Genomic DNA, 24,328 nt, shown 5'->3' with positions numbered 1-24,328 from the left:
CCTACCCTGCATCACACAAGGGTAATGAATGTGACCTTGATGGAACAGTATGTTCAGTGACTCATCTAAGAATTAGCCTAGAAGAATGAAGGAGACCTTGAAGCAGGAGAATTCCACCCTATTTTGAAATATCTGTGGCAGGATTTATATGATCGGCAGGTTTCTGTCAACAACTACACCTAACCAATACCAATCTATGCTGCTTTCATGACTTGAAAAATATGACTGATAAGAAATCGAATATAGGGCCATGCAGGGACTCAGCACATCAGTCGATCTCTGAGATTCATCTCCGGGTGCCAGCTCTTAAAGCACACCTGTACCACCTGTTTTACCTTGCCTCTACTGACATCTTCAAGTCATATTGTTTTAAGTTCTGTGATCACTTAAACAGCCCGGTATAGTTAGTTCGCTAATTGCAGGTAGGGAGTACATACTGAAACCGTCTGAAACCCATTCAGTTTCCTTAGCCATAGGTTATATTAGAAATTAAATGTAACTATAAACAAATCTTCCTTCAGATGTCACTTTTTTTTAAATTTTATAAATAAACCATTATCTATTATAGAATTCTCATAGTCAGTAGGTTTCATTATCAGTAAATAAGAGATTAGTGAACTTATTTATCTATTTATCTATTAATACATTTGTACCCCGCGCTTTCCCACTCAAGGCAGGTTCAATGTGGCTTACATAATAATAATATGGATTACAGAGAATTGATAAAGAGAAAATAAGTTAATTAAAGCAGAATAATAAAAGAGATAGGTAGGTAAAGATGGGCAAGGGTGAAGGGAGTAGGAGAGGTATGAGCAAGGTGTAGTTGAGCATAGGAGGAGGAGTAGAGGAGGCGGGAGGGGGGATGAGATACGGGAAAAGCATAGGGAAATTTGGTGAGAGATGTAGTCTGGGGACCTATTTTTGGTGTATCCAATTTCTAGATGTGATGTTTTCTTATCCCTCACAACAAACTATGGAAAACACTCATATCCCCAGCATTCTTCCATTTCAAGTATTTAGCACCAAGATTCAAGGCATCTCAGTATTGGAGTCTTTATAGAGGAATAAAGTCAGCTCTGAGCTTTTTTGATCTGTCTCCATCTGCTGGCAAGGGGACATAACCACTTGTCTCCACTGGTTTGGCATGGATAAGGAAGAGAGGTTGTAGAACATAAGCTGTTGAGGCAACATAGGGCCCTACTTCAGTAGAGTGGAGGAGTGGCCTAGTGGTTAGGGTGGTGGACTTTGGTCCTGGGGAACTGAGGAACTGAGTTTGATTCCCACTTCAGGCACAGGCAGCTCCTTGTGACTCTGGGCAAGTCACTTAACCCTCCATTGCCCCATGTAAGCCACATTGAGCCTGCCATGAGTGGGAAAGCGCGGGGTACAAATGTAACAAAAATAAAAATAAATTAAGGGTCCCATACAATTGGGCAGGAGACATCAGCAGCCATTCTCCTTCAAATGGCAATGATGCAGATTACCATCACCAACTTTTTTGAGTAATCGGGTAGACAAACCTATCTAGGTCTAATAAAAAGTAGGAGACTCTAAACTCACCGGCTGCATGGTGCCCCCAGCAATTATAACAGAACGACATTCCTTCACCACCTCAGTAAAGTGCACTGCTGGATTAAGCAACAGGAATTTCAGAGTGCTTTGGCCCACGGTACCTGGGTGGGTAGGTGGATGGGTGGGAGAATTCCAAACAAGAAATAGAGAAAAAGATAGACAGACAAGAGAAGGTCAACACAAGAGTTAGATGCAGCCCACAGTCCTGCATTAGGCTGTATTCTTATTTCTAAGCAAACTAAAAGGAGTATTAGCTAACAATAGTTTTGAAACTGAGGCTCCCTCAGTGACAACACAGTTTAGCTTTCACTATTGGCTCAGTCTTGGCTCCAATCGTGTGTCCCCTCCATGTCTGCCTGAATTGACATTTTTGCTGCATGGAACAACTGTTAGCTGATTCTTTTGGTAAGTCATCATTTCCCTCCCCTATTTATTTATGCTTTACATCTTCTTTTACACATTGCATGTCATGCACTTGGGGCCCCTTTTACTAAGCGGTGGTAAGCTCAACACGGGCTTACCGCTTGCTAAACAGGAAGTACAGCCAGGCTACGGCAGCAGCCCAGCGGTACTTCCCAACCTAACGCACTGTCATATCCAGCGCTACAAAAATATATCTCTCAGAGAGGTGGTGGTACAAAAAAAAACCCACAAACCACCTAAATGTGTTCAGGGAAACTGGTTAGGAAATACTGACTGTATCAGAGACAGACAAGGTGTTACAGGATTCTTATTAAATATATTTATTTTTGTAGTGCCAGGGTGTACCCAGAGGGAATCAGGCAGTGCCACAAATTGCCCGGTTACCGCCGTGTTAGCACGGAGCCCTTACTGCCAAACTCAATGGGTGGTGGAAAGGGCTCCCCCCGAAATGGCTGCGCGACAAGTGCTTTCCTTCCCACACAGCCATTTCCTGCAGGAAAAAAAGACTTCCCTTTTACCCACTGTGGTAAAAGGGGGCCTCAGCGCAAGTGAAAAACAAGTCCCAATGCCAGCAAGGGCCCCCTTTTGCTGCAGCATGGTAAAAGGGGCTCTTGGCTTTTTAAATTCCACCACGGTCACGCTGTATAGTGAAGATACATACCTGTAGCAGGTATTCTCCGAGGACAGCAGGCTGATTGTTCTCACGATTGGGTCGTCATCCGCGACGGCCCAGAAGACCGGCAAATCTCTAAGCAAACAAAAACTTTCTAGAACGCACCGGCGCGAGGGCAGAGCGAACCACGCATGCGTGAACGTCTTCCCGCCCAAGGCGCGAGCGTGCCCTCCTCAGTTTAATAAAAAGCAAAAACTAGAACAACTCCAAAGGGGAGGAGGGTAGGTTTGTGAGAACAATCAGCCTGCTGTCCTCGGAGAATACCTGCTACAGGTATGTAATTTCACTTTCTCCGAGGACAAGCAGGCTGCTTGTTCTCATGATTGGGGTATCCCTAGCACCCAGGCTCACTCAAAACAATGAACATTGGTCAATTGGGCCTCGCAATGGCACGGACATAACATACATTGACCTGAAAAGAAACACAACTAAGTGAAAGGGCAGCCTGGAACAGAACAAAATGGGCCTAGGAGGGTGGAGTTGGATTCTAAACCCCGAACAGATTCTGCAGCACCGACTGCCCAAATCGACTGTCGCGTCGGGTATCCTGCTGAAGGCAGTAGTGAGATGTGAATGTATGGACAGATGACCACGTTGCAGCCTTGCAAATCTCTTCAATGGAAGCTGACTTTAAGTGAGCCACTGACGCAGCCATAGCTCTGACATTGTGAGCCGTGACATGGCCCTGTAGAGTCAACCCAGCTTGGGCATAAGTGAAGGAAATGCAATCTGCTAGCTAATTGGAGATTGTGCGTTTTCCCGATGGCGACTCCCCTCCTGTTGGGATCGAAAGAAACAAACAATTGGGCAGACTGTCTGTAGGGCTTTGTCCGCTCCACGTAAAAGGCCAATGCTCTCTTGCAGTCCAAAGTGTGCAACTTGCCTTCACCAGGGCGGGTATGAGGGCGGGGAAAAAATGTTGGCAAGGCAATTGACTGGTTAAGATGGAACTCCGACACCACCTTCAGCAAGAACTTAGGGTGAGTGCGGAGGACTACTCTGTTATGATGAAACTTGATATAAGGTGCATGCACTATCAGGGCTTGGAGCTCACTGACTCTACGAGCTGAAGTAACAGCCACCAAGAAAATTACCTTCCAGGTCAAGTATTTCAGATGGCAGGAGGAATTCAGTGGCTCAAAAGGAGCTTTCATCAGCTGGGTGAGAACGACATTGAGATCCCATGACACTGGTGGAGGTTTGACAGGGATTACTGAGACCAAGTCAGCACGGCTTTTGTGTGGGGAAATCTTGCCCGACCAATTTACTTCAATTCTTTGAAGGAGTAAACAAACATGTGGACAAAGGGGAACCGGTTGATATTGTGTATCTGGATTTTCAAAAGGCGTTTGACAAGTTACCTCATGAAAGGCTACAGAGGAAATTGGAGGGTCATGGGATAGGAGGAAATGTCCTATTGTGGATTAAAAACTGGTTGAAGGATAGGAAACAGAGAGTGGGGTTAAATGGGCAGTATTCACAATGGAGAAGGGTAGTTAGTGGGGTTCCTCAGGGGTCTGTGCTAGAACCGCTGCTTTTTAATATATTTATAAATGATTTAGAGATGGGAGTAACTAGCAAGGTAATTAAATTTGCTGATGACACAAAGTTATTCAAAGTTGTTAAATCGCGACAGGATTGTGAAAAATTACAAGAGGACCTTACGAGACTGGGAGACTGGGCAGCTAAATGGCAGATGACGTTTAATGTGAGCAAGTGCAAGGTGATGCATGTGGGAAAAAGAACCCGAATTATAGCTACGTCATGCAAGGTTCCACGTTAGGAGTTATGGACCAAGAAAGGGATCTGGGTGTTGTCGTCGATAATACACTGAAACCTTCTGCTCAGTGTGCTGCTGCGGCTAGGAAAGCAAATAGAATGTTGGGTATTATTAGGAAAGGTATGGAAAACAGGTGTGAGGATGTTATAATGCCGTTGTATCGCTCCATGGTGCGACCGCACCTTGAGTATTGTGTTCAATTCTGGTCGCCGCATCTGAAGAAAGATATAGTAGAATTGGAAAAGGTGCAGCGAAGGGCGACTAAAATGATAGCGGGGATGGGACGACTTCCCTATGAAGAAAGATTAAGGAGGCTAGGGCTTTTCAGCTTGGAGAAGAGACGGCTGAGGGGAGACATGATAGAGGTATATAAAATAATGAGTGGAGTGGAACAGGTGGATGTGAAGCATCTATTCACGCTTTCCGAAAATACTAGGGCTAGGGGGCATGCGATGAAACTACAGTGCAGCAAATTTAAAACAAATCGGAGAAAATTTTTCTTCACCCAACGTATAATTAAAATCTGGAATTCGTTGCCAGAGAAAGTGGTGAAGGCGGTTAGCTTAGCAGAGTTTAAAAAAAGGTTGGACGGTTTCCTAAAGGACAAGTCCATAAACCGCTACTAAATTGACTTGGGAAAAATCCACAATTCCAGGAATAATATGTATAGAATGTTTGTACGTTTGGGAAGCTTGCCAGGTGCCCTTGGCCTGGATTGGCCGCTGTCGTGGACAGGATGCTGGGCTTGATGGACCCTTGGTCTTTTCCCAGTATGGCATTACTTATGTACTTATGTAGGGGGCTTTGACAAAAGCAAACCTTTCATGAAGCGAACTAAAGGCTGTCCAGAGATAGGCTTACCCTCAACACGTTGATGATAAGCACTAATTGCACTAAGGTGAACTCTTATGGAGTTGGTCTTGAGACCAGACTCTGATAAGTGTAGAAGGTATTCAAGCAGGGTCTGTGTAGGACAAGAAAAAGGATCTAGGGCCTTGCTGTCACACCAGACGGCAAACCTCCTCCATTTGAAAGAATAACACTTTTTCATGGAACCTTTTCTGGAAGCAAGCAAGACTCGGGAGACACCCTCTGAAAGACACAAGGAGGCAACTTCTAAGCTCTCAACATCCAGGCCGTGAGAGCCAGAGACTGGAGTTGGGATGTAGAAGCGACTCCTCGTTCTGGGTGATGAGGGTCAGAAAACAGTCCAATCTCCAGGGTTCTTCGGAGGACAACTCCAGAAGAGGAAACCAGATCTGACAAGGCCAGAAGGGAGCAACCAGAATCATTGTTCCACGGTCTTGCTTGAGTTTCAGCAAAGTCTTCCCTACCAGAGGTATGGGAGGATACACAAACAGAAGGCCTGTCCCCCCACCAATGCAGGAGAAAAGCATCTGACGTTAGTCTGTCGTGGGCCTGAAGTCTGGAACAGAATTGAGGGACTTTGTGATTGATCTGAGTGGCAAAATGATCCACCGAGGGGGGGCCCCACGCTCGGAAGATCTTATGGACAATGCCCATGTTGAGCGACCACTCATGAGGTTGCATGACCCTGCTCAACCTGTCGGCCAGACTGTTGTTTATGCCTGCCAGATACATGGCTTGGAGAAACATGCCGTGACGGCATGCCCAAAGCCACATCCAAACGGCTTCCTGACACAGAGGACGAGATCTGGTGCCCCTCTGCTTGTTGGTGTAATACATAGCAACCTGATTGTCTGTCTGAATCAAAATGATGTGGTTGGACAGCCGGTCTCTGAAAGCCATTAGAGCATTCCAGATTGCTCGTAATTCCAGGAGGTTGATCTGAAGACCCTTTTCCTGAAAGGATCAAGCTCCTTGAGTGTTAAGTCCATCTACATGAGCCCCCCACCCCAGGAGGGATGCATCCGTCATCAGCACTTTTTGTGGCTGAGGAATTTGGAATGGATGTTCCAAGGTCAAATTGGAGCGAATGGTCCACCACTGAAGGGAACTGGAAAAGTTGGTGGAGAGATGGATCACATCCTCTAGATCCCCTCTGGCCGGGCACCACTGGGAAGCTAGAGTCCATTGAGCTGATCTCATATGTAGGCGTGCCATGGGAGTTACGTGAATTGTGAAAGCCATGTGTCCTAAGAGTCTCAACATCTGCCGGGCTGTGATCTGTTGAGACGCTCGAGCCATGGCCACTAGGGCCATGAGATTGTCTAGCCTTGCCTGGGGAAGATAAGCTTGAGACGTTCGTGTGTCCAACAGAGCTCCAATGAACTCCAATTTTTGAACCGGGACAAGATGGGACTTGGGATAATTGATCACGAAGCCCAGAAGTTCTAGCACTCAAATAGTCATCCACATGGACTGTAGAGCGCCTGCCTCCGAGGTGCTCTTCACCAGCCAATCGTCGAGATAAGGAAACACATGCACTCCCAGTCTGCGTAGCGATGCTGCGACAACTGCCAAGCACTTTGTAAAGACCCTGGGCGCAGATGCTAGACCAAAGGGTAGTACACAGTACTGAAAATGCTGAGTTCCCAGTCGAAATCGGAGGTACTTCCTGTGACTTGGGAGCACCGAGATGTGAGTATAGGTGTCCTTTAAGTCTAGAGAGCATAGCCAATCGTTTTCCTGAATCATGGGAAGAAGGGTGCCCAGGGAAAACATCCTGAACTTTTCTCGGACTAGGAATTTGTTCAGGGCCCTTAGGTCCAGGATGGGACGCATCCCCTCTGTTTTCTTTTGCACAAGGAAGTACCTGGAATAGAATCCCAGCCCTTCTTGCCCTGGTGAAACGGGTTCGAACGCATTGGCCTTTAGAAGGGTGGAGAGTTCCTGTACAAGTACCTGCCTGTGCTGGGAGCTCTAAGAATGAGCTCCCAGTGGGCAATTTGGAGGTTTGGATATCAGATTGAGGGTGTATCCTAACCAGACTATTTGAAGAACCCACCTGTCGGAGGTTATGAGAGGCCACCTTTGGTGAAAATATATCAACCTCCCTCCCACCGGCAAGCCGTCCGGCATGGACACTTTTTCTGAGGCTATGCTGCACTGGAGCCAGTCAAAAGCTCGTCCCTTGCTTTTGCTGGGGAGCCGAAGGCCTTAAGCGCACAACGTTGATGGGAACGAGCGCGCTGGGACTGAGCCTGGACAGGCTGCCGAGAAGCAGAAGTGTACCTACGCCTATTATAGGAATAGGGAGCACTCCTCTTCCATCCAAAAAACCTCCTAGATGAGGCGGTGGTAGCAGAAGACGTCCGGCGGGAGAGAGAATCCATAGCATCATGATGCTTCTTGATCTGATCGACCATATCCTCTACTTTTTCGCCAAAAAGGTTATCCCCCCGGCAAGGAACATCCGCCATTCACTGCTGGGTCTTATGATCTAGGTCAGAGACGCGCAACCATAAGAGTCTGCGCATCACTATACCTTGAGCAACTACTCGGGATGCCACATCAAAAGTGTCGAAAGTACCCCTGGCCAGGAATTTGCGATACGCCTTCTGCTGCCTGACCACCTGGTGAAAAGGTTCGGCCAGCTCCGGAGAAAGTGCTTCGACCAAACTGGTCAGTTGCCTCACCGAGTTCCGCAAGTGGATGCTCGTGTAAAGCTGGTATGTTTGAATCTTGGCTGTGAGCACAGTGGCCTGATACGTCTTTCTCCAAAAAGAATCCAAGGTCCTAGACTCTCTGCCTGGGGGCGCCGAGGCATAATCCCTAGTACTCTTGGCTCTTCTGAGAGCAGAATCCACCACCATGGAATCGTGAGGTAGTTGAGACTTCACCATTACCGGTTCTCCATGGACTCTGTACTGGGACTCAGCTTTTCTGGGGACCACTGGATTAGAGAGAGGGAACGTCCAGTTTCGCATAAGAATTTCCCTGAGTGTGTTATGCAAGGGAACTGTTGCAACCTCTGTAGGTGGAGAAGGATAATCCAAGACCTCGAGCATCTCGGCCCTGGGCTCATCCGCAACCTCCATAGGGAAGGGAATATCCTTAGACATTTCCCGAACAAAGGAGAAAAAAGAAAGACTCTCAGGCGGAGACATCCTTCTTTCAATTGGCGGAGTAGGATCAGAGGGGACCCCATATGACTCTTCTTCAGAAAAGTATCTGGGATCTTCCTCTTCCTCCCAGGAGCGCTCATCATCAGTATCGGAGAAAAGCTCTCTAAGAGCAGCCCAAACCCGAGACTGTCTCGACGTCGAGGAACGACGACCTTGAGGGGGATGTCAAGAAGTTGACCCCTGCCTGGACTGCGGCGAAGCTTCCTCCGCCGCCGCCGGAGAATCAACCCAGGTGGCAGCCGACGCCAATGCCGCAAGCGGCACCGAGGACAGGGACCTCACCACAGGCGAAGGACCAGATGCCGCTTCAACAGACGATGCAGAAGGTGCAAGCACCCCTGGCACCGAGGTAGACAGGCGCAGCAATCCCTCCAGAAGCTCTGGAAGAAGGGCCTTGATGCGCTCGTCGAGAGCTTCCATCGGAAAAGGCTGAGGGGCCGGCGCAGGAATTGGTGACAGAATCTGAGGGGGCTCGAGAGCCGGTACCAGGCTGCCAGAAGACCGACACATCAGCACCTCCTGTATAGAGGGTGAGGTGTCCTCTCAGTGCCGACGCTTCTCGGGTGCCGAATCCCTTGGTTCCCCAGAGCTCTCGGTACTGCGCATGGAAGGAGATCGATGACGGTGCTTCTTAGCCTACCGAAGAGGAGGACTTGGAATCCTCACGCCTTCTCAGGGCGGGGTCCAATGAAGGTCGATCCCAGGGACCCTGCATAGCAGTAGGTCTCGAGACAGGTGGAGACCCACTCGATGCCTTGCTGCTCCCAGTGCAATATGGTCATTCGGCAGCCATTACCTGCGCTCTCAAAGTCGATGCTTCCCTTGACGTCGACGCCGCAGACCTCGGTACCGATGCTGATGTCGAAGGATCAGACCGATCCGCAAAAAGTTTTTTCCGTTGAGCCTCCAGAGACACTTGGATCCATTTTTTCATTAAAGAGCCCAGCTTACAAGCAGCTGGCAAATGATTGGGCCCAAGGCACTGGAGACACCATGCGTGGGGGTCGGTACCCAAGATGATCCGGTTGCAACGAGTACAACGCTTGAAGCCGCTGGGTGTCCTCGATGACATGGACGGAAAAACGGCGGCTGCGAAATTAAATGATGCAATTGCGCCAATTAAAAAGGCACAAAAAAGGAAAATAAAACCCGTCTGAGCCGCCTAAAAGGCGGCCGTGACGAAAAAAGAAGGAAACTTGAACTTTAGTGGAAAAAACTAAAGAAATAAAGGGAAAATTAAATTTTTTTTTTTTTTAAATTCTGTGAAAACACAAAAATGAATAAGAAAAAATAAGAAAAAGGGAAGCGGTAACACTAGAAGAAGTCTCCTCGGCCAAAAATGAACACAGCGGAACACCGTGTCACTCCAGACACCAATGAAAAAGAACTGAGGGCACGCTCGCGCCGTGGGAAGCCGTTCGCGCGGTTCGCTCTGCCCGCTCACCGGTGCGTTCTAGAAAGTTTTTGTTTGCTTAGAGATTTGCCAGTCTCCTGGACCGTCGCGGACAACGACCCAATCGTGAGAACAAGCAGCCTGCTTGTCCTCAGAGAATCTGGATTGTTTGTATATTTTGCTCACATTCTTTCAATTTATTAGTGCTTAGTATATTTTGGGCAGCCATTGTAACTAGTGCTTGTTAGAGCTCTCTTTTTTCTAAAATGTTTTTTAAACCATTTTTTACAAAATGTTCCTGGTTCCTCATCTGTATACATTAGTTGCTGTTATATATTTTTCATCTTATTTTTTAATCCCTATCTCAGATCTGAGATAAATATTTTATGTAGCAGTCTCGTTTTTATTTTTATTTCTGTTGCCCCATTAGCAATATGTTTATAGTCGCCATGTCAGTACCTTCTGGTGATTTAATTTCTGTCTTATACAGACGCTGTTGTATTGGATTGTTCAGCTCCAGTGTATTTGCTTTACTGTTGTTGGCTGATATGTTCTATATATGTGTTAAATATCCCTTTTTAGACGTGAAAACTTTTACTGTTTATTCATTGTACATGTCACCTACATCCTGACTTATTAACAAGTATATTTATATAATTCTATATGATAAATATTTATATATGGGAATAATTTATTATTATTTTCTATATATACTTGTATGTTTTTACCTGCATACCCATTTTGTAATTTTTTCATGTTCATTTCTTTTTTATTTATATTAACTGCCTGCTTTATATATAATGTTATATATAACACATAGTATTTAAAATACTATATATATATATAGTATTTTAAATCAGTTTTATTATATTTTTGATTTGTATGTTTATATTTTTTAGTGTTAATATAATTGACTCCTGAAGCAGGCACATTGTGTACCGAAACGCAGACTGTCGAGTCCTTTTTCGACTGCTTTTAATAAACCACTGGTTTGGAACTTCAATAGTGTACCCCCTTCCTTTGTTTTTATTGCTGTATCCAGATTAAATGCCAGAACCAACATTTAAGTTAAGTCAGACATTGTGTCAGCCGAACTTGACTCAGTAATTGTTAATAATATAAGACCTCTGCATTGTAATTTACCACAGTCTGTTTCAAAGACAAGAGTATGCTTTCTGCCAATGGGAAAGGCTCGGGCAAATTTATGATGATAAGCTCTTATGAGAAAAGATGCTTATGTACTCAATCTGCATTCTGTTATTTCTAGAGGAAAGCTATATTTCATTTACATTCCAATATTAAATGTATATGTCCTTATTTTACTTGGGTATGTCTTTTCTATATCTGTCTGAGAAGGGTCCTATAAAAACCTCATGCCAAGTCTTGTTTCAGCGCTCAAAGTATCCTTTCTTGTCTCAGTGAGTTCAGTACCTTGTCTGTTGAGGATCACTCTCCCATCCTGATTTGCACTGGTCAGAGCAGAAAGAAATCCTTCAATTTGCATCAGAGGAGATGCCATGCGAAGTTGTCCAGTTTCCTCAGTTTCCTCTAGCAGGTTCTCAAGTGTGAGAGCAGCTTAGGAATGGCAGAGGCAAAAAAGAGAACTAAGAAAAATTCTGTCACTCATTACTCTACCAAAGAGCATATCACCAACAACATTATATGCCAAATACAAAGTTAAGAAAACAAGCAGTCAAATATCTCTCTACAGACCTTCTGATGCAGACCCTGCAGGAAGCAAATCAATCTCAGATCCTGCATTACAGTAATTTTCAGAGAGCACTTACACTTCTTTCTTCCTTGAAAGCTAAAGAAGAGGCAAAGTCCAAATGGAGGGGTCCTTTTACTAAGCTGCAGTAAAAGGGGGCCTGCACTAGCATCAGCGCATGTTTTTAATGTACACTGAGGCCCCCTTTTACCGCAGTGGGTAAAAGGCTTTTTTTTTTTTTAAGAAATGGCCATGCGGTAAATGATATAAAACAAAAAGTGAGGAGAATGGATGAGGATACGAACACTTGTATATTTATTCACTTAAAAATTAAAAATTAAAAAATAACAATGTACATGAAAATGACCCGACACGGCCGTGTTTCGGCCAAAAGGCCTGCCTCAGGGGTCTTTGCAACCTTGGTAGATGTAACTCGGAATGTGTACTCCAAGGGAACTAACGAGACACAATCCTCTTAGGTCTCCTCTCTTCAAAAAGGTATATATAAAATATATATTAAAAGGCAAAACGAACTTGTAATACTCCTCTCCGAAGAGATGTCTACAATTGTGAAATATATTGAAAAGCGGTCTAAAACCAAGACGTTTTGAGCTAGACATGTTTTTATAACGAATAAGGCACAAAATGATGCCCTAAACAACCAGATGACTACTGGAAGGAATCAGGGGTGACCTCCCCTTACACCCCCAGTGGTTACTAACCCCCTTCCCACTCACAAAAAATGTGATTTAAAACATTACTTGCCAGCCTCAGATGTAATACTCAGGTCCATTAGAACAGCATGCAGGTCCCTGGAGTAGTCTAGTGGTGGGTGCAGTGCACTGCAGACAGGTGGACCCAGGCCCATACCTCCCCCTACCTGTTACACTTGTGGAGGAACGTGTGAGCCCTCCAAAACTCACCAGAAACCCACTGTACCCACATATAGGTGCCCCCTTCACCCGTAAGGGCTATAGTAGTGGTGTACAGTTGGGTGTACTATTGGGCGTTTTGGGGGGCACAGCAGATAAGGGAGGAACGGTGAGATGTGTAACTGGGAGCATTTTATAAAGTCCAATGAAGTGCCCCCTTGGGTGCCCTATTGCTTTCCTGGTATGTCGGGGACCAGCTTACTAAAAATGCTGGCTCCTCCTACATTCCAATGGCTTGATTTTGTGCATTTTACACTTGGACATTTTTTTTTTTTTTTTAAATGGACCAAAAAATAAAATGTCCAAATCAAAAAACCTTGTTCAAAACAGTATTTTCGGAAAAAAAAAAAAGACAGACATTTTTCTTTTTGAAAATGACCTTTTTTCCCCATATTCAGATTTCGGACGTTTTTTGCAAAACATCCAAAGTCGGACTTAGATGTCATATCGAAAATGCCCCTCCGTTCATATGATTTGGCAAGGTACTAAAATACAGAAATTCTGGGAAAATATTCTCACCTATAGGGATCATTTTAGAAGGGCTGCACAACAGCTAGCTATAAGTGCAAACAGCAATATTTACGCTGTAAATCACATACACAAGTAGATGCCATAGGATGCATGGCATGTTACAGGGTACGGAATGGGTAGTTTTTATATACAACTAACTACAAATACAAACACGCTTTCCCATGTTACAAATATCTGCTGCCAGTCAGGGGTACATGTCCCCTAGCAGAGAGGGTGAAGAACAGTTATTTGGGTAGCGGAGATATTCAGTGCCACTTTCCAGATAGTGTTAATCACTCAAGCAGTATCTGGATATTCAGCTGCAGTTACTATCTGGTACTGCCTCTGAATATCCCCAAATTTTTTTTTTTGGTTGCAGCAGTTGGCATTTAAAACAACCATCGTGGGCTGATTATTGGGGGGCTAATATTTTGGAAACTATGCCTACAGTAAATCTGGATATTATAGTACAGAGGTGCTTCTCAACCTTTAAATTTCATGGCGCACACTGCTCCCTATCTTAGGTTTGATCTCCTTACATTTTGCCCATAATAACTAGTATCCTGCACAGCTTGTTATTCTAATCTTTCACCAGCAGCAAGTGGGGTAGATTTGGAGGGTAGGGGCATTTTGAGGATATGGAAGGGTAAGGAATTCCACCTTTTAAACTGTCTTGCCCTTCTATCTAATTGCTATATTTCTCTCTAAGGCCCTTGTTTTTAAAGCATCTAAACGTGTAAAAGGCAGCATTTAAACATCTGGAGAAACCCAGACATTTAAATGCCATTTTAGAACATGGGCATTATAGACAGCTGGAAGCCAAGTATGACCAGATGGCAATAGGGTGTTGGGAGGGCAGAGAGAGAGAGAGTGGTCTGAGCTGGACAAGACAGATGTGCATTCCCTATTTCAAACAGGGAATGAACGTATGCAATGGAAATCCCAAATACTGGAATCTAGACATACTCCAAAGCAGATTTAAGTGGCTGCTTAAAGGGCAGTAGTAAATCCCTACGTTTAGGTCCTGCAATGCCAAAGCTTCTCTCCATCCTCCCCCCCTCCAGAAAAAAGCACATCCTAGCATAGAGGCACACCGATTCCATCACAGGAACCCCTTCCCACCAGCACCGAGACAGCCCTGTTCCATCACAAGGCTACCCCCCCCCCCCCAAAGCACTTAGATACCCCTGGACTTCCCCTTAGCAGGGAAAATCCCATGTGGGCACAAGCCCCACATGTGGCAACCTTTCCTACATCCATATATGGGGAAAATGGCCATATAGAGAAGCTTGACTTCCTAGCAGTAATATTGTGATATAACTGCTAAAGACCTTTGTGGCCATTTTAATGGGCAGGAGGACACAGGGCGGGAATAATTGGGCATTCCTCCTGCCCCACTAGTCACCAGGGATCCTGTGAAGTCCGGGGAGTGGGCCTGTGGGATGGGAAGGCTGCCACTTGGGTTTGTGCCCACACATAGGGACATCTCGGAGCTGGCGGGGGGAGGCTCTGTACTCTTGCTAGTGAACGGTTTGGTGATGCAGAGAAGAAGGGGTCGGAGGTGATGCTGCAGGTGTGCAGCGTTTGGCACTGTCATGTCTGTGGTGCAAATCCCACATACACACGGCAGTGCTGAACCTCATAAATCCAGGTGCTTGTGTGGTTGGCGTCTGCATTTTCACCATTTGGATTTGCAAAATAGGTGCTCCTCTTAGAAATGTCACTGCAGGGATGCCCATGCATTTATTTTAGAAGAGGATCTCCTAAGGCAGATCTTTTTCTGATTAAAGAGATCCATGTCAGGATGTCCATAGTCAGGCTTGTGCAGCCTTTCTAAAATGCCGCTCCATTTTTCTAGGCTACAGTGGCTGGAACTCCTTCTCCCAGGACCAATAAGTTGATCCTGCTGTTAATGTTTTGCACACTACAGCACTTCAGTATTTATTTTTTTTGTAAAAGATCCACAATGTATTACCCTCCCTATCTACTACATCCAACATCACCACTTTTGGACCCATTTTCGACCATCTCTAAGATACCTTTGATAAGGTAGGTGAAAAAGCGATTGCTCATATCCTATGATCATTGATTCCATTGAAAGAACCCAGTTCTTTCCAATGGCTGAAGAACTTGGGCACTTTGGTATTCCTCTTCGTTGTCATCAAGTCCAGAAGCGGAGAGCCCCATTGATCCACTATCAGCTGAAAACCCTGGTTGGATTGTTTCCATTTTTATGGGTCCAAGGAGTGCCTGCTGAGAAAGTCCATCTCCACATTAAAGGACCCAGCGATGTGAGCTGCCGACAAGCTGAGATTTTTTTTCTCTACTCAACTTATGAGGGAGGCTGCCTCTACCACCATCGGACGGCTGCGAGTCCCGCCTTGCTTGTTGATATAAGCCACCACCGTTGCACTGTCAGAAAAAACTCGGACCATGGCACCCCCCAGAAAAGAAACAAATTTGTGGAAGGCATTCTGCACTGCCCTGAGCTTTAAACAATTTATCAACCAGATACTCCTGCTCCAACCAGGTGTGTCCTGTGCTAAATAGAATTTAGAATGAGCTCCCCAACCTGATTTACTGGCATCAGTGGTCACCACCTCCCACTGTGTTATCAGAAAGGGAGTTCCAACAGTCAGACTCCTAGGCGACAACCACCACCAAGCACCAGCGTCCACAGAAGTTGAAGGACATACTTCTGTGACACCGGAGACCAGTGGGTGAGAAGAGACTCCTATAATAGCCACATATGAGCCCTTGCACATGGCAACATTTCCATTGACACAAGAACCTGGACATAGTCCCAGAACCTGGGCCTGCCTTGACTGAGGAGAAGACAAATCTGTTGAACCAGCTTCAATCTCCTGTGATCTGTGAGGAAGATCCACTCCAGCACCTGCAATGGGGTTAATCTGCTCTTTTCGAAAATGATCACCCAACCCAACAACTGCAGAGATGGACAACTTTGTCCATCACCATCACTCTGTCCAAATAGGACGCATGAATGAGCCAGCTGTCTCAATACAGGTGAACTCTGATTCCCTGGATCCAAAAGAAGGCAACTGCCACCATCATAATCTTGGTAAATATTCTTGGTGCCGTGGGCGAGACCCAAGGGCAAAGCCCTGAACTGGAAATGACAGCCCAGCCCTGTAAAACACAAAAACTTCTGATGCAGCAGCCATATGGGTATATGCAAGTATGCCTCCTTAGAGGGTGATGAGAAATTCTCCCGCTTAAACTGAGGCTATGACTGTTCTTAGTGTTTCCATGCAAAAGCAGGACACTCAAAGGCAGTGGTTTAGACCTTTGAGATCTAAGACTGGATAAAAGGTGCCTTCCTTCTTTGCGACAATGAAGTAGACAGAGTATCTGCCTTGTCCCTTTTCGGTCTTGGGAACTGGAACAATGTCCCAGAGTGCCAGCAAGGAATCAACAGTGGCCTGAACCTCAAATGACTTGGTTCCCTTTCAACAAGGAGACTTCAAGAAGAGAGGAGCGACAAGGCGGGAGAACTCCAACTTGTAACCTTCAGTAAGAATATCCAGAACCCACTGGTCTGACATGATTTTGGCCCACACCTCCTGAAACTGAAGGCATCCTCCCACCTAAAGAAGACAACAGTGGGCCAGAGTTGCATCACTGCAAAGCTCGGAAGGCATTGGGTGCTCTAGCTGACTGAGAGGACTGCCTGTCCACATGAAAGGAAGATTGGCGTGCCTGAAAGCGAGACTTCTGACATATTGCCGACAACCAGGTTGTTACCATCTGCATCTCAAAATCAAGCTCAAGAGCCCCCTGAAGATGGACAGCCAGATGCTTTCGGCTTATTGTCTGGTAACCACTGTAGCTTAGTTTCCCCCAGTTCTTTCACCAAGTTAATGAGATTTTCTTTAAACAGCCACTTGCCCTGGAAGGGCATTTTAACTAGATGTGACTGATGGTGCATCCGCTTCTCAAAGTCGCAACCAGAGTTGCTGAAGTGCTATGATAGCCAAAGATGTACTGTTTGACTGTGTTAACATGTCAAACAGCATCTGCCAAGTAGACCAACCCCAATTCCAGTTGGGAATCATGGCACCCTTCTTGTGCTGCAGACTGATGATGCCACTTCATGAATGCTCTAGCCATGAACGAGCAGCACACTGTCATGAAGGACCAAAGAGGCCACTTCAAAGACTTATTTCAGTGAGCCTTCTAGCTTCCCATCCTGTAGCTCATTTAGGGCAATGTCCCCTTCAAACTGCAAGATAGTCTTCTTAGTCATTGCCATAACAAGGGTCTCCACCCTGGGAAACTGCAATTTCTCTCTCTCCTCTGGAACCAATGAGTAGAGGTGAGCCATGGTTCTCCCCACTGTCAGCCCAGTGTCCAGTGAAACCCATTCTGCTATAATCAGGTCTTGAATGTCTGGATGCATTGGGAAGGTTGTAGAAGTACCTCTAAAGCCCACTCACGATCGACGAAGATGGACCTCCTGACACCGAAACAGAAGGTCTTCAATGGCAAGCACCAATGCCTCAGAAATAAAAGTACTGAGCAACTCTTTATGAAACAACCTCAGTATTTTCAGGCCATCCCTCATCTCAAGAAGAAGCACTCCTTCCTCTAATGATGGCTCCTCTGAATAGACCGAGGCCACATCAGATAAGGAGGGAGAAGCACAGACAGACCTCCAGGAGTGGACAGATGAAGCTATGAGATCTCTTAGGAGCTGGAGGGGCAGTGAAGTGAAGCACCTTGCAGCAACTCTGATTGTCCTTGCTTAAGTAAATAGGCCTGGTGTAAGAGCAATATAAACTCAGGAGAAAACAAAGATCCCAATGCAGCTGAATGCTCTGTCAGGCCCTGAGGTTGTAAAATGGTGGCTGTGCTCTGTGTGTGATCAGAGGTTGTTCCTCACTGCCTGCTGGCTCCAACAAATGGCGCCCGTTCTGACATTCTCCTGCATCAAACTGTGCAATGGCCCTGCCAGAAAGCCCGAAGTTCCCAGTATATTTGGATGCTGCAGCAAATCCAAAGACGTGATATCACCGACTATTTCCCCCATGTCCTGCGGGATTCCCAGCTTGCACGCACTGCAATGCTTCCACACCAGCCAGTGGGTCTCACAGCATGAATATTGCTTAACTGCCTGTGCGGGAGTTGCAATTCACCCCGGCTGGCACAAGGAAAGCACAACACAGTCCCAAGCAGTGAGTCAGGATCCATCCCCTACACCATGTAGAACTTGCAGCCTTCCAAACAGTTTTGAGTCAAACTTTAATCACCACTACAGGCTGCTGCCCCCAAGCTCACAGTTTCCACAATTCTTACCCCAGATGAGAAAGAATCAGAACTGATACTCTGTCCCACAGTCTCTGGTAAACTTCTTTCTTTTTTTTAAAGATTGTTGTGCTAGAAAAGGAGAGCTCCACAGGAAACAGGGGAGAGATGAAGGGAGGGAAGAAGTAAATTTGCAGGGCACCAGAAATAGGGATCTGAAGACCTCTGTAGAACTCTAAATAAATATTTTCCACACCTCCAGATATGACTCTGCAGACTCAAGCCATCTGCAAAGTTCAACTGGAGACCAATTGGCTAACTGAACCAGGAGCTAATCATTCAGAACCAAAGGCTGAAAAGTGTGTCCATCCACCTGCTGGAGATAGAAAATACTGAGCAGCTGGACTGGATACCAAGAGAGAGATGTCTCAGCTCAGTTTTCAGTTCTCTATCTCCACCAGCTGGTTGATGGACACAACATTCCCACAGGCTCTGGAATAGTGGGAAGCTACGTAATGGAAATTCAGTTTTTCTTTCCAATTATTCACTCATCAGATGTCATTTTTAGGTTGCAAAACATCATTCAGGTTGTGATCTACTGGCTGTCTAATAAGCTTGCTATTAACATCGCTAAGACTGAACTTATGGTAGTTGGCAGCTTGCCAACTCTGACATTCCTGCTATGATATGCTTGTGTTGGGTAGGCATTAATGTCTTTTCTCAGACTTGTAGTCTTGGTGTCATCCTCGATTCTGCATTGTCTTTTAAATCCCATATTCACTCTGTTAAAGATGCTTTTTAAAACTGAAGACACTTCACAAACTTAAATCCATCTTTCTGCAGGATGATTTTAAGAAAAATATCTTTATTAGGTACAAGTATATTCAGCAAGTCAAGTATTACAGAAATGTATGTCATATATCGAACAACAATAAACTAAACAATGTAGAACAGACTTAAATTTGTTGAGTTGTAAAGTCTCTACCCACCCAACTCACTTCCACCAAACAAAATATAAGCCTTCCCTCTTGGGAGACTACTCAAGATCCTGTCTTGGTTTCTCAAAAGAACGTGCAATACTCATATTTCCAAATCATTTAACATTGAGGAAAACACATGTACTGATAAGGTACTCAAATAAGCACCCCAGAGGCCCAAAAATCTTTTTTGGAATGTACACTTGTCCTATCCACAGAAGTCTTTCCATGTGCAACACGCAAGATGATTTTTAAATGAGTTCTACAAGCAATGATTTTGTCTAAATTAGATCATGATGCTTTTTAGTCCTGTAATGTCTTCATATTCTGCCATGATTATGTACTTTTCTATTCTGTGCAGAATATAAATGTGTTAATAAAGGGAACATTATTCAGCCAGCAGCGGTCAGTGTTTCTTTAAATGCCGACCACCGCTGGCTAAATTAGACCCAGCTAGCTATTCAGTGCCAGTCCGTACCTGGGCACCAGCACTGAATACCCAAGTCTTAGCCAGCGCCTGGAAGCTATCTGGGTACAGCTAATATTCACTGTCATACTCACATAGCTAATGAAGCAAATTAAGACTCATTTATGTGGTTCAATATGCCCAGTTAGAATCAGCACTGAGTACTGTCAGTGCCTGCAAAACTCTCAGCTCTACCCTCAGAATAAGCCGGCATCAATCAGAGTGCAGCGGTTGTCAGAGTAGATATTCAGCGGCACTGTTCAGTTAAGTGTTGCTGAATATCCACCCCTGGACTGGCCAGCACAATTTAACTGGGCAGGGGGCCTCTTTTCCTATTAAATCATTTTGAATATCGACCCTGAAGAGACTACCATGTACAATGAAACTCATAACTCTTTGCCCTCCTCCCATAATCTATCTTGCTGAGGTCTAATGAGTGTCAGAGGTCAGCAAGAAGTGCTAAGTCTGGCACAGTTCTATTATTTTGAAAATAAACTTAAGTGTTGCTCTCCATGGTTTTGCTGTACTGTATTACACTTCTGGACTGAAGAAAGTTACTATAAAAAGTGGAGATTTGTGTTCAGATCCCAGTAGGGATGCAAGTTACATGCTACTGATTTGACCTAGCCTAGAGTAGTGCAGAAGGCATGCAGTAAAACCAAGCTTCTGGCAGGGTTAATGGATGTAGAAGACTGTAATGCATTTTTTTTCCAGGAACTGGTGAATCTATAGATCATTGTCCAATAAAAGATGCTGAAATAAACAATGGATGTACTTACCTCAATACTGCTTACATTTCTTAAAAGTAAAATCAAAGTGTCACATAAAATAGAAATGAGCCACTGGACCTTCTTTCCTTTCCTCAGTAACAAGAATTAATGCATATCTTTTATCTCATTTACCAAAACTTAATAGAGGCAACAAACTCAATAGGCCACAGGCTGCTTATCTATAGTTCAACACGTCATACTCAAACTCACTTTCTTCACCAGTCTTCTGATGCAGACCTTGCAAAAAGCGATGAAATCCCGCAGTCTTCTGATTTTCCTTGTTGGTCTGTACAATAGCAGTTTCTCCGTATTTTTCCAAAAAGCCAAACAGCTTTCAAACCAAAAAACATAACAGAAATGTTTCTCTTTTTTGATGGGTGGCTCAGTCCATATTTTCTAAAATGTCTGGATAGCTATCTGTAGTTCACTTTGTACATTGGGGGGGTGGGGGGGAAATTTTACAAAGCTTTTTTCATATGTTTTACATGTGAAAAATTACTTATATACTGACATTTGAATGTGCAATTTTATAAGTATGTGCTCAAAGATTACTTGTATTTACATGCATGCCAAGTGTAGGCCTTCCTGGGGGCATAATTTGAGTAGGGCTGGATTGGAACTACAAGATACATTTTATTTTATAAAATACACGAGTACACACAAACATTTACACCTTCTTTGGAGCAAGCGTAAATTTGTGGGATTTTTGCACTACTAAGGCTGATTCTGGGTGCAAATTTTAAGAAGGCACACAAGCGTCAAACAGGCACTTTTTATGAACTTTGACAGAGATGTCCTGTTATAAAAATGCTTCGAGTGGAGGCAGCTTGCATACTATCCATAATGAAACAGCCTGTATTTATTTTTTTACTTTTTCTTTAAAAATTGTTGCAGGTATAAACTACCTACAGTCATACTCACCTACTTTCTGTACAGATAAAATTTAGCTTGAAATGCAAATGTGCAATTTGAAAAGAATCTTGATCTAAACCAATATGGAGGCCTGCTCTTCTTCAGCATGTTAAAAAATGATACAAGATTGAGTTGGGGTACAAGAAAAGATGTTGCTCTGAAACTGTTAGATTTATCAGCAATAACTGACAAAAGTTGCAAATGAGGTCAGAAAGGTTCTTGAATATTATCAGATAGGGTAGGAGTGGGTAAACAAGTCCTGCTATAGTATGTGCAGCCAGCATCACTGTAAGTGGGGGAGGTGGGGGTTAGGGATACTCCTTGGGAGGACCTTAGTGATCTTGGAGGTGTGTGGAGGGAGTTCCTGTTCTTCAAGTACTCTGGGTCATTTCCTTTAAGGGCCTTGAAGGTCAGAGTTAAATTTGGCCATGTATTGTACTAGTAGCCAGTGAAGGTTTCGCAGAAATGGTGTAATGTGGTCACATCACTTACAACCTTATACTAGCCTTGGTGCAGCATTCTGAATCAATTGGAGCTGGAGCAGACCCTTTGCAGTCAGACCACTGTAGAGTGCATTACAATAATCTAGTCTTGATGTTATAATGGCATAACATGGCACAACTGAGACAAGGCTTGCCTTCTCAATGTAAGAAGAAGTGCAGCATAGTTGTCGCAAGTGATAGAAGCTGCTCTTGAAGGTGTATGTGAATTAAATTCAAAATACTAATTCTAACCCATAAAAGGGGTAATTCTATAAATGAGTGCCTCCTTTTAGGCATGGGGAGCCAGGCATCCAAATTTTGTTACAGAATACTGCCCTAAGTCGGCATCAGTGTCTCTAATATTTACATGCCCAGAGTTACACCAGCCATAGACCTGGAGTAACTGTGGGCATATGAACTTCTAGCATGTCTGTAGCTTTAATTTAATTTATCTTTTATGTCTAGACTATGTTCTGTAATTTGATACCATTGTTTTATGATTCAGTTTTGATTTGTTCATATGCTCTTTTGTATATTATCTGTTTCTATTAGATTTTTGATGATTTTTATGTGACTGGTTCTGTTTTTTCATATTTTTGAATATTCTTATATTTACAGTGCTTAGAAGGTTTACTTTCACCTTGTGCATATTCTTAAGCATTCTAATTGGTCTATTGCTTCCCAGGAGGCACTGTTCTCTAAATGCTGTTCAAGTAGATACTAGTGTGTGCACTGCTGAACTTCTAAAGGAGATAGCCTGTGCCTAGTTATGGTTCAAGCTGGCAAGGTTTTGTTTTGTTTTTTTTCTTACTGCTTTGAAAAGATTTTTTGTGATTTTGACTTTTGTTGTTAAGCTACATACCTATAGGGAAAAGTTTTTAGTAAATAGGATGCTCAGCTTCACAATTTCATTTTTAGAAACTGTTATCAATGGTTAATGTGTGCATTGTTGCTAACCATTGGATATATGCTGCCCATGAGGCACTGCTCTCTAAGGGCCTCTTTTACTAAATCATGCCAGTGATGTCCAGATCATAAAATGCAACGCAGCCCATTCAATTTGAATGGGCTGACTCGCATTTTCCACACGGGAATCGCTACCACAGTTTAGTAAAAGAGGCCCTAAATGCTGCACCTGTGAAGGAAACAGCCTGTGCATAGTTGTGCTTCAAGCTGGTAGGTTTATTTATTGCTTTTAAGAGATTTTTTTTGTGATTATGACTCTTGCTGTTAAGCTACATACTTACTGGAAAAAGGTTTGTAGAAAGATGTTCAGTTTCTCAATATAATTTTTAGGAACTGTGTGAGCAGTGGTAGAGCAGAAACCAGTATGTGCACTGCTGCAGCTGTGAAGGAAACAGCCTGTGCTTAGAAGTGCTACAAGCTGGTAAGTTAAAAGGAGTTTAAAATAATATATATATATATGGTTCGTGATTATGACATTTGTTATTACAGTTACACACCTATCTGGAATAAGATACTCAGCTTTACAATATATCTTCCAGAAACTGAGAGAGCAGTGGTTAATGAGCGCATTGTCACAGCTGTGAAGAAAACAGTTTTTTAGTAGGTATATTTTTTTAATGTTAAATATTTTTCATGTCCTTTAGCTCAATAGTGTTTAATGATGCACTTTTATAGTCTTACAATTTGTAAACTTACACGGCTTTGATCCTATGTTTTATAAACCTGTTGGTTTTAAATTGATCGTTTTGGCTTATGTTTTAATTCCTTAGAGTAGTAATTATTGCTGTCTACTAGCATTATTTTCAAGGAAAGTTTTAAATTATGAAGGTGCTAAGCAACTCTTTTAAAATCAGTAAGGTTTAAATGTAAAATATGAGTAATTCTGTTATCTATTGATTTATTACTCAATTTGTTTTGATATGAGAGGTTGTAAAACCTTTGGTTAAAGCCTTGACAATGATTTTTCTGTTGGTCTTTTATAGTTGTGCTATTTGGTTTTCTTCTTTTTTTAAATAATTTAATGCACATGTCGCATGCACTATGCACTCTAGCAGTACTTTAAAATCTATTTTAGACTCATAGAGAGCACACCACTCAGAATGCTTGAATTATTTATGTTGTTATTTAATTATTTATTTAATCAGTTTGGGGGGGGGGGGGGGTTATGTTTTACACAGCACCTGTCTATTCATTTGATATTTAGTTTTTATGTTTTGAATTGATTGCATGAAACTCTTTGTAGCTGGTATGTTTTACATATACATTGTGCACATCAGTTATTAAATGGATCCCATACATTTTATGTGATATGCGTTATACACTATTTTATCCTTGTATGTTTTACATTTCTTTTTTGTTTGGCAATTTTTAGTATTGTAACCCCTGATGAGTCCATGCATGGGCAAAAAGTGGACCATGTTGGGTATTTTTAAATAAAGGCATCATTTTA

The 24,328-nt window shown here is 43.8% G+C and overlaps 1 protein-coding gene across 1 annotated transcript in view; it reads right to left on the bottom strand.

Annotated features, from left to right (window-relative positions):
- Positions 1-24,328, bottom strand: part of LOC115459329 (ATP-dependent DNA helicase DDX11-like) — a gene marked incomplete at its 5' end in the record, with an annotated part of 77,502 nt that overhangs the window by 32,642 nt on the left and 20,532 nt on the right. Inside the window, 3 exons of the mRNA XM_030189169.1 lie at positions 1,561-1,673; positions 11,322-11,465; positions 20,729-20,849. Of these exons, the coding sequence (XP_030045029.1) occupies positions 1,561-1,673; positions 11,322-11,465; positions 20,729-20,849 (378 nt within the window). The remainder of the gene's footprint in view (positions 1-1,560; positions 1,674-11,321; positions 11,466-20,728; positions 20,850-24,328) is intronic.

Source organism: Microcaecilia unicolor, unplaced genomic scaffold, assembly GCF_901765095.1.
Source record: "Microcaecilia unicolor unplaced genomic scaffold, aMicUni1.1, whole genome shotgun sequence".
In the NCBI taxonomy this organism is placed as follows: Eukaryota; Metazoa; Chordata; class Amphibia; order Gymnophiona; family Siphonopidae; genus Microcaecilia; species Microcaecilia unicolor.
The sequence above is the reverse complement of the archived record's forward strand: the minus strand, read 5'-3'. Positions and strand labels throughout refer to the sequence as shown.